The sequence below is a fragment of the Trachypithecus francoisi genome, unplaced genomic scaffold (assembly GCF_009764315.1).
Source record: "Trachypithecus francoisi isolate TF-2019V2 unplaced genomic scaffold, Tfra_2.0 Lachesis_group16, whole genome shotgun sequence".
NCBI lineage: Eukaryota > Metazoa > Chordata > Mammalia > Primates > Cercopithecidae > Trachypithecus > Trachypithecus francoisi.
The window spans coordinates 34,573,295-34,588,259 of NW_022681461.1; the positions used below are offsets into that span (position 1 = coordinate 34,573,295).

At 38.1% G+C, this 14,965-nt stretch overlaps 1 protein-coding gene across 3 annotated transcripts in view; it reads left to right on the forward strand.

The window, feature by feature from the left end:
• The window catches only part of JAK2 (Janus kinase 2), a 163,891-nt gene that overhangs the window by 26,961 nt on the left and 121,965 nt on the right, over positions 1–14,965 (forward strand). For all 3 annotated transcript variants that reach the window (XM_033237251.1, XM_033237253.1, XM_033237252.1), the window contains one exon: positions 12,486–12,734. In XM_033237251.1, the coding sequence (XP_033093142.1) occupies positions 12,515–12,734 (220 nt within the window). In that variant the 5' untranslated portion in view covers positions 12,486–12,514. The remainder of the gene's footprint in view (positions 1–12,485; positions 12,735–14,965) is intronic.

Sequence of the window (14,965 nt, forward strand, 5' to 3'; positions counted from 1 at the left end):
TTTAATCCAAAGGATTTTCTTTACCAGTTCTTGTAACGTGAGTTTGTTGGTGATGTACTCTCTCAGCATCCATTTATCTGAAAACATATTTGTTTTGCCTTGAATTTTGAAAATTCTTATTTTTTATAATACAACAGATCCAGTAGTATGAGAATTATTTTTCAGGATATAGAATTCTAGGTTGACAGCTTTCCCCTACTCCCTGCGAGTACTTTGTCTTCTGGCCTCCATTAGTTCTGAAGAGATGTCAGTTCTGTTTCTTGTTTTGGTTCTCCTGTATGTATGTGACTGCTTTTAAGATTTTCTTTTTGTCTTTGGTTTTTAGCAGTTTGGCTATAATGTGACTAAGTATGGATTTATATAGATTGGATTCAGATGAACTTTTTGGATTGGTGGTTTGATTTTTTTAAACAAACTTGGAAAACATTTAGCCAGTATTTTTTCAAGTATGTCCTCTGTTCCACTTATATGTATCAGACTTTGTGCTCTTGTTGTTGTTCAGTGGTGTGGTCATGGCTTTCTGCACCCTCAAACTCTTGAGTGCAAGTAATCCTCCTACCTCAGCCTCCCAAGTAGCTGGGACTACAGGCACACAGCACCATGCCCAGCTAATTAAAAAAAATTTTTTTTCATAGAGAAGGGGTCTTGCTATGTTGCCAGGGCTAGTCTTGAACTCCTGGACTCAAGCAATCCTCCTGCCTTGGCCTCCCAAAATGTTGGGATTAAAGGCATGAGCCATGACTCCTGGCTTAGATTTCTTGATATTGTAGAGTTTACATATGGCTTCTTTACCTTCATGCATTATATTAATTTTTTTACTGTAAATTGTATTACATATGTATCATAGTAAACGAAGTCTTTAAATTCTAACATTTGGGTCTGCTGTGGGTCCATTTCTATTATATATATTTTTCTTTTAACTCTTCCATTTTTTTTTTCATGTTTAATAAGTTTCAACTGACTATTGTACATGATGGGTGATAGTGTAGAAACTCCAGATGGTGTGGATTTCAGTCTTTCTCTGAAGTAATGAGTTTTGTTCTAGCAGGCAGTTAAATTACTAGCAGATCAACTTGATCCTGTGGAGGCTTGGTTTTAGGCTTTGTTGGGACAGGTCTATTTCAGTTTTGCCATTAGTTCTGGTAAGTGGCTCTTATTCTTCCAGTGTGGCTTTTCTGGAGTTTCAGTGGAAAGCCTGAGATATTTACCAGTTCCCGCTAACACTAAACCCTGACTCTTCAGGACCAGATAGCTATTGAAATCTCTTCCCAGTTCTTTCAGATTTCTAGCTATTACCTCTCCCTGGGCTTGGACTTTCGTCCTGTGGATGGGGATTCAGGAGTCAGGCCCCACTGGCTCCCATTTTCCTGAGATTTCTGCTCTCAATTTTTAGCTTTTCTAGCAGCTCCAAACTTCATTCTCTGATACTTTCACCCAGTAACACTGCAGCTTTTTACAAGAGCTCTGTCCCCTCCTCTGACCCCTGCCTGTACACAACAGACTGTATGTGTAGTTGTCTCAGCATGGAAGAAGAGTAAGTGTGGGCTTCATTCAGTGTATTCCCCTTCTTTCAAGGGTCATATCCCTCCTGATTTGTATCTGCTTTTGTTTCCTTGACAATGCCTTCAAATGGTGTTTTTATAAATATATATTTTTAAAAAGTTTATAATTGTTATCAGGAACATTAGTTAGTATAAACTACTCTCTCATTATCAAAAATCTATATGTTAAAAATTACTTAAAATTGTTATTATTTATCATTTCCTTGGTGTTTGGGGCAGAAGAGAATGCACATGATTTTTTTGAACTTCTCATTAAGGGAGGCAACCCAGCCTTGGTCTGGAGATTCTGAAGTTATATTGTATGTGTAATAAAATAATTTTGTTATTTTTATGAGCATAGCATTAATAAATTAAATATTCAGTAAGATTTGTATCTCAGGATTTTTCTACCTGCTAAGACTAGATCGTTCGACAAGGCAGATGAGGTTCTTTGTTGAGTTATAAGGTATTGAAGCCTATAATTTAGTAGTGGAAAGAGCACATAGCAAGAGTTGTACGATGAGGTTGGAGAGGTAGGCAGCAAACAGATAATGGAATTTTAGTCTAAACATTCGTAAAATTTGAGGGTGGCTCCTGTGTGGAGATTAGGTTACTGGGAGGCAAAGCAGACTTAGAGAAAATAGTTAGGAGGACATTGCAATAATTCAGGAAATAAATAATAGCTGTTTAGTGTATGATGGTAGTTGTGGAGAAAAAAGCCAATGGATGGATTTGAAATATAGTTTGGAAGTAAAACTATCAGTACATATTGATGGATTGGATATAGGGGTGAAAGAGAGAAGAATAAAGGTTGACTAAATTCTTTTTGTCTCAAAGTATGAAAGCTCGTTAAGACCTCTTTTCTGTTTGTATTTTCTTTCTTGCTCAGTAAGAAAACAACCCAAAACACTTTTTTCTAATAACTTATATCTTCTTCTTTTGTGATAAAAAAAAATATGAGTGGTCTTTAGAGTACAATACAAAATTCTTTTACATTTCACCTCACCATATTTAGTTTTACCAAAGTAGTATAAGAATAATTGTAGGAAAAACATGGTTTATCTGCTTGGACTATAAAATTTTGGTATACTAAAAAAAGGTAAATCAAAATGTTTATATCTTGCAATAGAATGCAGAATCACATGGATATTAAAGGTAAACATATTTCAAATGTATTTTATATTCTTGGCTTCTTCTTCAGACCACTCCATTGCCTTTTGGGACATTTCTGTGGAAAAGTTGAGAAGCACTGACCTATCTGAACCTTCCAATCCAGCCAAACTTGTCTCTGCTTTGTTCCAGGAACATGTTGTGTACATTCCTCTTTCCATGTTTTGCATGCTTTTCTCCCTGCCAATAATGCCTGTTTTTCATTACTTGTCAAAATTCTATTTTTCTTTTAAGGTTCAGCCTATGTTTTAATTATTGTGTGAAACTTCTAAAACCTTTCTTTGTTTTTAGTAATTATGATCATTTTCTTCTTGTCATTTTGTAGCACTTAATTTTTAAAATTTATTTTGTACTTAGATGATGTATAATTTACTATAAATCATAGATTTTTAAGAGTTGGGAGGAACAGTGGAAATTTAATTAATTTTATTATACAAGTGAGGAAGATGAGATTCATTTGTCAGGTAACTAGTTTGCAATAAGAAAGGGTAAAACTTATTTTTGGGTCTCTTGGCTCCCAGGTTAGTAATTTTTCTAATCTACTGCATTACTTTATGTATATTTATTGATCTGAAATGTTGTGTCTCTTACAATTATGTAGTATATGAGTAAAGTTTGAAAATAAGAACTTTTAAAATGTGATATTTGAGGTACTGGTTTTCAAGTGTGTGTGTATAGATTGACTGAAATTTATTAAAACTTGTATTTACTCTTTCTTTTTTTTTTTGGTAGAGACAGGTTCTCACTGTGTTGCCCAGGCTGGACTTGAACTCCTGGGCTCAAGTAATCCTCTCACCTTGGCTTCCCAGAGTGCTGGGATTACAAGTGTGAGCCACTGTACCCAGCCTCTTATTTACTCTTTATTCAACAGATTTATTAATCAACACATGTTGATGAAACTTAATTATAGCTTTTATATACTCTTCATTTATTCAACAATTTTCATGTGTCAGAGAGTATCCTGGGCACTGAATGCAGTAGTAAATAATACATTAAGGTTCTTACCTTCAGGAAACTTTCATTCTAGTGGTACAAGACAGTGAGCACAATAATAATCTAATCTATGGTGGGAAAACATCAGAACAGCTGTGGCCACTTGAGTGGTCGGAGCAGGGATTGATGGAGAAGGAGCATGAAAGAACTTTTTGGGATGCTGATAATTTCTTAGGGCTTTGGGTTACATAGGTATATGCAGTGTCCAAACCTATTGACTGGTACACTTAAGATTTGTGCATTTGATTGTATTTAGGAGGGAAAAATCCTGTAAAACTAGAATAGATGTAACTTATATGAGAGTTATAAAGGACAATATGTTAAACACCCATGAAACTACCACCCATCCCAGGAACTAGAACGTTGCCAGCAGTTTGCACCTACATACATGTTTCTCCCTAGCTATCCTCCTGTCTATCTTGCAGAAGTAACCATTATGTATTGTATTTTGGGATTAACATTTCCTTGATTTTTTATTTATTTTTTTTTTTTTTTTGGCAGGGGGTAGGTTTAACACATGTATATGCCTAAACAATGTACTATTCAGTTTTGCTTGTTTTTGAAATTTAGAAAAATGGTATTTTACAGCTTACAGTTTTCTGTAACTTACTGCTTTTACAACATTGTATTTTTAAGATTTACCCATGTTGCGTAAAGCTATAGTTCATTTATTTTAACAACTGAGGAACAGATTCTATAGTATAAATGCACAAAAGTATTTACCTATTTGCCTGATAGTTTGGGTTGTTTGCAGTTTTTGCCATTGGAAGCTGAGGTGCAATGAATATTCTTGTAATGTGTTTCTTGGTGTAAATATGCATGAGGTTTGTGACTAGATGAAGAATTGTAGCAGTTCTCAGAATGTGGTGTCTAGAGGATGCCTGGGTATCCTAAAAACCTATTCAAGGGTTTAATGAAATTAAAATGATTTTCATAATAATGCCAAGATGTTAAATGTCTTTTTCATTGACTTGACATATGCACAAATGGTATAGAAGTAATAGTGAGTGAAACTGCTGGCACCTTAGCACAAATCAAAGCAGTAATGCTGGCTGTAGTTGTGATCACTGTATTCTTTTTTTTTTTTTTTTTTTTTTTTTTGAGACAAGTTCTCACTTTGTTACTCAGGTTGGAGTGCAGTGCAGTGGCATGAGCACAATCACTGCTTACTGCAGCCTCAACCTCCTGGGCTCAAGTGATCCTGTTGTTTTCTTTCTTGTCATGTACTTCCAGGAAAAGAAAAAAGCCAATTCAAGTCACTTAATTCTTTTGATTCTTTTTCGTAGAAAAGCATCAGTGCATTTTCTAAATGATTGAATTCATTAAAATTCAGGAAACATTTACTGAGTGCCTATGGAATTCTGGGGTATGTGTGTATGCTTAAGGCAGTGTGATTTCCAGTTAACATCCTTTCTGTTCTAAACACATGATTGTGTCGTATTAAAATATAAAAAGAGAAAAAAAATTCCTGAATAAAAATAGATCAAGCTGTACATACATACAGATTATAAGTGCAAAATAATGAGTGTGGTTAAAGCCTATGCCATGCTTGCTGGGTTTCCTGTTCAGAAGTAGGCATTGGAGACAGTTTTACTCTTGTGGTACAACATGGACGACTAGAGGCAGGTCCAGGATGTTACTTTTACTGCCAGCCATCGCTTCCCTCCAAATAGACTATTGGAAGGGGAACCTCCCACCAAATGCTGCCTGTTGCTATAGCTTTGGATAAGTTGCAAACTTAGGAAGATGAAATGATATGATTTAGGAACTCCAGGATAAAGCAAAGTATCTCCTGCCTTGTGACTGACTGGATCTGCATCGTATCAGATACCTCCTCAAGGCAGGAATTTTAACCTGCTATTATAAAACCTGGTTCTAGATATATATATAGCCCAGTTAGGCTAAGTTGTGGCAGCCACAAATTGTTAGATGAGTAGGGTGACCACAGACTGTGTATGTGTGTGTGTTGAGGGCGAGGTGAGGAATGGTGCAGTGAGTCTGCAAACCAAATTGCAAAATGTATGAAGAAACGCAGTGCTAAGAAAAATAGTCAACAAAATTAAAAATTGAAAAATGAATTTTTTCCTGATAAAATTTAAAAATGTAGGTAAACCTCTAATTGAAATGTAACACACAAACAGGAAAGTATGCTACTCATAAATGCACAGCTTAACAAATTTTCATAAAGTGAACACACCTTTGTTAACCACTACTTAGATCAAGAAATAGAATATCACCAGAATTACTGGCAGAAGGCACCCCAGAGGTCTCCCTATGCCTCATGCTGGTTATTCTCCATGCCCTCCCACTATCCCAGCCCTGCCAAGCTAACCATTATCCTAACTTTTTCACCATGAGAAAGAAATGGAGGGATATGGAAGTGAGCTTGAGAGGCTTCTATGGTCAGTGAACAGTTCAGGTAAAATAATTTACAGGAAATAACAAAGAAGTAGCATTTGACTGCATAGTAGCTGAGAATTTCCTAGAATAGAAAAAAGACATGAATCTTTAGATTAAAAGTATATCGTCACTTTTGATCAAAATAAAGAAAAACCTACATCAAAACCTTTCCAAAAATATTGCAGAACATTGCTCCTAATGCAAACAAGTTTTAAACTACTTGAGGTAAAGCAATGACATGTAGGAGTGATAGCAGACTTCATATTTATGTTAATAGATACCACAAAACAATGCAGTAATATCTTTAAAGTTCTGGGGTAAGAAAATTATAAATAGAATTTTGAGAGTGAGGGCAACAAATTTTTTTCAAAGACTACAACTTAAAAACCCACAGAGCCTCACTGAAAGTTCTACTAAAAGATACATTTCAGCAGGAAAAAGTGAGTCCAGAAGACCAAAAACAATGGTGAGCACAAAACAATCCAAAGTCAATGGTGAGCACAAATTGATAAAATTCTAGCAAATTTACTCCTTACTGCTAAGAACTTCATTTTAATTAACTTTCTATCTTTTCAGAAAACCAATTCTTAGATTTGTTGATCTTTCCCATCATTTTTATAGTCTCTATTTCATTTATTTCTGCTCTGAACTTCATTATTTCCTTCCTTCTGTTAACTTTGGGCTTCGTTCTTTTTCTAGTTCCTTGAGGTGTAATGTTATGTTGTTTGACATCTTTTCTCCTTTTTGATGTAGGTATTTATTGCTATAAACTTCCCTCTTGTAACTGCTTTTGCTGCATTTAATATTGACTATAATAAGATACGATGTAATAGATTTCAAGGAATTATGTATTTTTGAACAAATTAATTCCTTAAAGTTGCATATCCAATCGCAGATGAACTTCAAAAATCTTGTAGTTTTATATCTGTTACAGTAATTGCAAGGTTTTGTTGTTTTGATATATTAGAAGTTCTAGAATTGTTATATCCTCTTGATGAATTAATCCCTTTATCATTATAGAATTACCTTCTTTGTCTCTTTACTGTTTGTGACTTAAAGTCTGTTGTATCTGATATACCTTTGCATGGAATATCTTTTTCTATCCCTTTAGTTTCAGTCCATGTGTATCTTTAAAGGTGAGATGAGGTTTTATAAGTAGCATATAGTTGGGTCATGTTTTTTAATACACTCAGCCATTCTCTGTCTTTTAAGTGGAAAGTTTAATCTGTTTACATTCAAGTTTATTCTTGATATGTGAAGGCTTATTCATGTCATTTTATTTATTGATTTCTGGTTGTTTTGTAGGTCCTTTGTTCTTTTCTTTCTCTCATATTGTTTAGCGTTGTGATTTGTTGGTTTTCTATAGTGATAACATTTGAATCCTTTCTTGTTTGTGTGTGTTTGCTTTACCATTGGATTTGATACTTTCGTCATCTGTTTTTCATAATGGTAGTAATTGTCCTTTTTTGTTTGTTTGTTTCTTTTTTGAGACAGGGTTTTGCTCTCATTCTGTCCTCCAGGCTGGAGTGCAGTGGTGCGATCATGGCTCATTGCAGCCTCGACCTCCATGGTCTCAGGTGTTCCTCCGGCCTCAGCCTCTCAGGTAGCTGGGACTACAGAAGCCTGCCACCATGCCTGGCTAATTCTTTTGTATTTTTTTGTAGAGATGTGGTTTTACCATGTTGTCCAGGCTGGTCTTGAACTCCTGGGCTCAAGCAGTCTGCCTGGCTCAGCCTCCCAAAGTGCTAGGATTATAGGCCGGAGCCACTGTGCCTGGCCCTAATATTGTTCTTTGACTTCCAAATGTAGAACTCCCTCAAGCATTTCTTGTAGGTCTGATCTAGTAGTGTTGAATTCCCTCAGCTTTTGCTTGCTTCAGAAAAACTTTCTCCTTTGCTTAATGAAGGATAATTTTGCTGGATATAGTATCCTTGACTTGCAGGGTTTTTTTTTTCAGCACTTTTTTTTTTTTGGATTTCTTTATTTTTTATTTTATTATACTTTAAGTTCTAGGGTACATGTGTACAACATGCAGGTTTGTTACATATGTATACATGTGCTATGTTGGTGTGCTGCACCCATTAACTCGTCATTTACATTAGGTATATCTCCTAATGCTATCCCTCCCCCCTCCCCCCTTCCCACAATAGGACCCGGTGTGATGTTCCCCTTCCTGTGTCCATGTGATTTCATTGCTCAATTCCCACCTAGGAGTGAGAACATGTGGTGTTTGGTTTTTTGTCCTTGCGATAGTTTGCTGACAATGATGGTTTCCAGATGCATCCATGTCCCTACAAAGGACATGAACTTATCCTTTTTTATGACCGCATACTATTCCATGGTGTATATGTGTCACATTTTCTTAATCCTGTCTGTCACTGATGGACATTTGGGTTGATTCCAAATCTTTGCTATTGTGAATAGTGCCGCAATAAACATATGTGTGCATGTGTCTTTATAGCAGCATGATTTATAATCCTTTGGGTATATACCCAGTAATGGGATGGCCGGGTCAAATGGTATTTCTAGTTCTAGATCCTTGAGGAATCGCCACACTGTCTTCCACAATGGTTGAACTAGTTTACAGTCCCACCAATAGTGTAAAAGTGTTCCTATTTCTCCACATCCTCTCCAGCACCTGTTGTTTCCTGACTTTTTAATGATTGCCATTCTAACTGGTGTGAGATGGTATCTCATTGTGGTTTTGATTTGCATTTCTCTGATGGCGAGTGATGATGAGCATTTTTTCATGTGTCTGTTGGCTGCATAAATGTCTTCTTTTGAGAAGTGTTTGTTCATATCCTTTACCCACTTTTTGATGGGGTTGTTTGTTTTTTTCTTGTAAATTTGTTTGAGTTCTTTGTAGGTTCTGGATATTAGTCGTTTGTCAGAGGAGTAGATTGTAAAAATGTTCTCCCATTCTGTAGGTTGCCTGTTCACTCTGATGGTAGTTTCTTTTGCTGTGCAGAAGCTCTTTAGTTTAATTAGATTCTACTTGTCAGTTTTGGCTTTTGTTGCCATTGCTTTTGATGTTTTAGACATGAAGTCCTTGCCCATGCCTATGTCCTGAATGGTATTGCCTATGTTTTCTTCTAGGTTTTTTATGGTTTTAAGTCTAACATTTAAGTCTCTAATCCGTCTTGAATTAATTTTCATATAAGGAGTAAGGAAAGGATCCAGTTTCAGCTTTCTACTTATGGCTAGCCAATTTTCCCCACACCATTTATTAAATAGGGAATGCTTTCCCCATTTCTTGTTTTTGTCAGGTTTGTCGTTCCATTCTTTCTTGGCCTGTAATGATTCTGCTGAGAAATCTGCTGTTAGTCTGATGGAGCTTGCCTTAGAAGTGACTAGACACTTTTTTCTTGCTGTTTTTAGAATTCTCTCTTTGTCTTAGACTGTTGACAGTTTGACTCTAATGCGTTGTGGAGAACCTGTTGGAATTTTCTTTTTGGGGCTCTCTGAGCTTCTGTATCTGGATGTCTAAATCTCTTGCTACACTTGGGTAGTTTTCAGCTATTATTTCACTTACCAGGTTTTCTATTCCTTTTGTATTTTCATTGTCTTCCAGAATACTGAAAATTCTAATATTAGGTTTCTTTATGGTATCCCATACGTCATGCAGGCTTTGTTCATTCTTTTTTTTTTTTTAGTTTTGTTTAATGGGGTTATTTCAGAAGACCTGTCTTCAAGTTCAGAAATTCTTTCTTCTGCTCAATTTAGTCTATTATATATGCTCTAGAATGTACTTTTTATTTCATTAAATGAATTCTTCAGTTTCAGGGTTTCTTGTTTTCTTTTTAAATGATATCTCTGTCTGGTAAATTTCTCATTCATATCCTGAGGTTTTTTCTGGTTTCTTTGTATTGTTTATTTGTATGCTTTTGTATCTCCCTCAGCTTCTTTAATATCATTTTTTAAATTCTTTTTCTGGTATTTCATGAATTTCTTTTGGATTGGAATCTTTTGGTAGAAAATTATTGTGATCCTTTGGTGATGTCATATTTCCTCATGTTTCCATGTTTCTTGTGACCTTACTTTGATATCTACACATCTGGTGTAATAGTCACTTCCATTTTTTTGCATTTGCTTTCATAGGGTAGGACTTTTTCCTGAAGATTTGTTTGGGGTGTTGGTTGGCCAGGGCACTTTGGGTTTGAATCTGAGTGCATGCAGTAGTGTAGTCTCTGTAAGATTTTTTTTCCTCTGTAAACAGCATCAGTAGTGTCTGTGATTTCCTCAGTGGCATAGTGTGTGGTTGTGAAGGCTGTGGTGAACTTTTGCTGGGGATGGTGACACCAGCTGAACCGATCCTCAGTCTTCAGTGGTGGCAGCAGTTGGACAACCATGCCGGTACATTAGCCCCAGGGTGGCTTACATTAGTAATGGTGTTAGTGGGTCCAGGCAGTCCAATTTTTGGGTCTCCAGGTGACTTGTTGTGTACCAGCAGTGGCAGTGATGGGCTGGGCGGCTGAGTGGGTCCACAGGCCCCTGGGCAGTGAGCATGGCATGGGCCATGTCAGTAGCAATGGTAGGACAACCTCTGGCTCTCCAATTGTCTGTGCTTATGTTGGCGGTGACAGCGATAGGCTGGGTAGGCAAGTTCTAAAACCTGCAGGTGGCAAGTTTGAGTGGGAACCAGCTGTGGTGGTAGTGGCAGGTTGGGTGGGTCACATCCTCAGACCCCCAAGTGGAATGCTCAGTTGACACTGGATGTGGACAAACTGGTGCGATCCCAAGGCCCCCAGATAACATGCTTGGGCACTTGGCAGTGGGGTGCTGAACTGGGCAGGATGAGAGTATCCTCAGGTTCTCCAGTAGTGTAAGCAGGTGCTGTTTATGGTGGGCAGGAACGGGATGATTTCCAATTTCCTGGTGGAATGTTCAGGTGGGGGCGGCAGTGGCTGTGCTGTGTCCTGATGCTGGGGAGGGGTGGGGTTGCTCTCAGTGGGAGCAGTTGTAGGGAGCTGGCTGGGGAGTGTGCACTGCAGTTGCAGGTGGAGTCTGCAGATGTCATGAAGCTATACTCAGGGTGCATGTATTTTGACACTAGCGGCAGCAGCCTGCAATGGTGGCAGCTGTAGGTGGTAGAGCTTGTCCTCAGGGCACATACAAATGTATGGCAGCCCTTCTGCTGGGAGCAGTGGGGTTACTGCCAATGGCTTGTGCTTTGGTCCCATAGGCAACAGCCAGCAGTGGAAGTGACTGTGGGTGGAGGATGTCAGTGGGGCTCTAGGGGTGGGGGATATGCAGGGGCTATTGGACTCCAGGGTAGGATGCATTCTGGTGGGGGTTGGGGCTTTAAAAATGGCACTGTGCTGCAGCTGTTTAGGAATTGGGGGTATGTTGGATCAGCGTAAGCTCCCTCTCTAAGGCAATGTCATTGTGCAGTCTCCAGGCAGCTCCTATGTTACTCCCAGGGCCCATGAAAGTTGAGAGGCTCTCTTGTGTCTGGGATTGTAGGAATTTGTGGTGAAAATGTGTGCCACTGGGAGTCTCTCACTTACTCTTTCCCCACATTGTGCAGGCTCTCTAGGCTTCCGGCTGATCCTGGCTGAGCAGGCTGCCCCACTTCCCTCTCCTTCCTTGCTTTAGGTGTTTTCTATCACTTCTCTGTTGAATTTCAGTGTTCTCTCTTAGACGAACTATTCAAAGTGTGATTATCTACTTGCTACTTTGGTTCTTCTTTGTGGAGGAGGCTAGTACCAGATACTTCTAGTCAGCCTTCTGGATCCCTCTTCCCCCAATTTGAGATCTCTTCTTCTGTTGTCTGTAACTGAGTTTAATGCTTGTTTGTTCATGTTAGGAATTTATATCATCTTCCTCAATTAGGTTGTTAACTGGAATTTTATAATCTTTGTCCACAGGAAGTTTAAAATGTGTGATTTCTTGCATTGTGCTTTGTATGTAGTAGTACACGCTATTTATCCAGCTAATGGATTTGACAGCCATTGCTGTCAAGGAGCAGTCCTTCTTTGTATATGAAGGATGCCTTATCAATATTATATACATTTGTAACTTCATTCATTCATTCATTCATTCATTCATTTATTTTTGAGACAGAGTCTCGCTGTGTCACCCAGACTGGAGTGTGGTGGAGTGCGGAGGCTCACTGCAGCCTCAACCTCCCAGGCTCAAGCGATTCTTCTGCTCTGCTCTGAGAGTAGCTAGGACTACAAGTGCGTGCTGCCACGCCCAGCTAATGTTTTTTTTTTTTTTTGTATTTTTTTTTGTAGAGACGAGGTTTCACCATGTTGCTGAGGCTTGTCTCCAACTTATGGGCTCAAGCTATCTGCCCGCCTCGGCCCCGCAAAGTGCTAGGATTACAGGTGTAAGACGCTGCGCCCAGCCCATTTGTAACTTTCTTGTTTTCTCTTACAGGCAAATATTCTGAAAAAGACTGCGTGGGAATGGCCTGCCTTACTATGACAGAAATGGAGGGAACATCCACATCTTCTATATATCAGAATGGTGATATTTCTGGAAATGCCAATTCTATGAAGCAAATAGATCCAGTCCTTCAGGTGTATCTTTACCATTCCCTTGGGAAATCTGAGGCAGATTATCTGACCTTTCCATCTGGGGAGTATGTTGCAGAAGAAATCTGTATTGCTGCTTCTAAAGCTTGTGGTAAGCATTAAAAAACAGCCTTTTCCTTTTTAATCCATGTATTATTGTTTTAATTATGCTATGCTAATACTAGGTACATGCATAATATATATATATATTTTTTTAATGCTTGTATGTCTGGCATGTGTGTTTTCACATGCATGGAAAATGGAAGTGTTACTGGAGTACAACTTATGGTGAATCTGCTTTGGGCTAGGTATCAAAACAAACTGATGGCCATAAATGTTTGCTGAGTATTCTTTATAATTACATATATAATTACATCCTCTCATGGGCTATCTCATGACATAAGTTAATATTAAAGCTAGATCCTGAGAGCAACATGAAAGCAAAGAATTAATGTTTTGAAATATGTTTTTGATTTAAAATCTTGATTAAATGGTTGACAAACCATTTTCTTCTAGTTAGCTTCTGAAGACCTTTGCCAATCTTTCCTCATATATATCTCTCTCTCTCATATCTTTGGTGTATCTTGAAATCATTTTTACTCTTGAGACCTGATTATATTATCTGTGGACCAAAACTATGAACCAGAGAACTCTTTCTGTAGAGCTAACACATTTTACTAGACCACTGAGGTTACTATAGAGCCTATTATCATGGTATCTCATTTTTAAATGTTCTTTTAATAGAAAGACTAGTTGACGCATAAGTTTTGTTTTGAAGAATTGTAGTATGATTTTATTTGTAGAGGTAAATTAAATGTCTAATATAGTATTTATAAGAATGTATGAGGCCGGGCGCGGTGGCTCAAGCCTGTAATCCCAGCACTTTGGGAGGCCGAGACGGGCGGATCACGAGGTCAGGAGATCGAGACCATCCTGGCTAACACAGTGAAACCCCGTCTCTACTAAAAATACAAAAACTAGCTGGGCGAGGTGGCGGGCGCCTGTAATCCCAGCTACTCGGGAGGCTGAGGCAGGAGAATGGCGTAAACCCGGGAGGCGGAGCTTGCAGTGAGCTGAGATCTGGCCACTGCACTCCAGTCCGGGCGACAGAGCGAGACTCCGCCTCCAAAAAAAAGAAAAAAAAAAAAAAAAAAAAAAAAGAATGTATGATGACATCAATTTATTCTGTTTAATTTAAGATCAGTATAGGTCAGAATAGCCATTAACTGTAAGTTGGAGGAAGCTAGGTACATTTCAAGTTCCTTGTAGCTATTTTGAAAAATACAATACATTGTTGTTAACTATAGTCACCCTACTCTTCTGTCAAACATTTGAACTTGTTCCTTCTGTCTGTATTTTTGTGCCCATTAACCAACATCTCTTCATTTCCCCCTTTCCACCTATATAACCTTGCCAGTCACTGCTACCAATCCACTCTACCTTCACGTGATCAACTTTTTAAGCTCCTGCACATGAATGAGAACTTGTGATATTTGTCTTTCAGTTCCTGGCTTATTTCACTTGACATAATGACCTTCAGTTCCATCCATGTTACTATGAATGACATGATTACATTCTTTTTTATGGTGCCATTGGGCCCCAGGGGAGTACGCATTCTGTTGTGAGCTGGGCTTCCAAAATGTCACCTTGCTGTAGCTGCTTAGGACTCAGGGGGAGTGTGGGACCCAGTGTGAACTTCCTCACTGGAATAAGAAATGCTTTTGTGCTGTCTCTGGGCAGCCCTCTATGTTAATTTTTTGTCCTGCAAGGGTCTAGGGTCTCTCCTGTGACTAAAATTGCAGGGGTTCATAGTAGGATGTGGACCATTGGGCATCTCTCACTTACCCTTTCCGTATGTGGAGTCTCTCCCAGCTTCTTGCCACTCCCGGCAGAGCAGGTTGTCTTGTTTCGTCTCCTTCCTTGCTTTTCTATTGAATACCAGTGTTCCTCTTGGATAATCTACTCAAAGTGTGATTATATACTCATGGTTTTAGTTTTTAGTGGGGGAAGTGGATATGAGAGACCTCTAGTCAGTGATCTCAACTATATTGTAAAGTCTGTATTTTTTGTTGTATATAGTCTCTGAAATCTCTGATCTTTTAGCTTGTAGTAAGATTTTAGCTTGTAAGTTTTTTTAGCTTGTAAGATATTTTAGCTTGTAAGATTTTTTTTAGCTAGTAAGATTTTAGCTTGTGAGATTTTAGCTTATAAGATTTTTAGCTTGTAAGATTGATTTTTAGCTTGTAAGATTTTTTTTTTTTTTGACAGATTTTATTGAATTCCTAGAGCCAAAAGAAAATAATAGAAAAGAACAACTCTTTCAGTCTTTGCAGATTGGCTCTG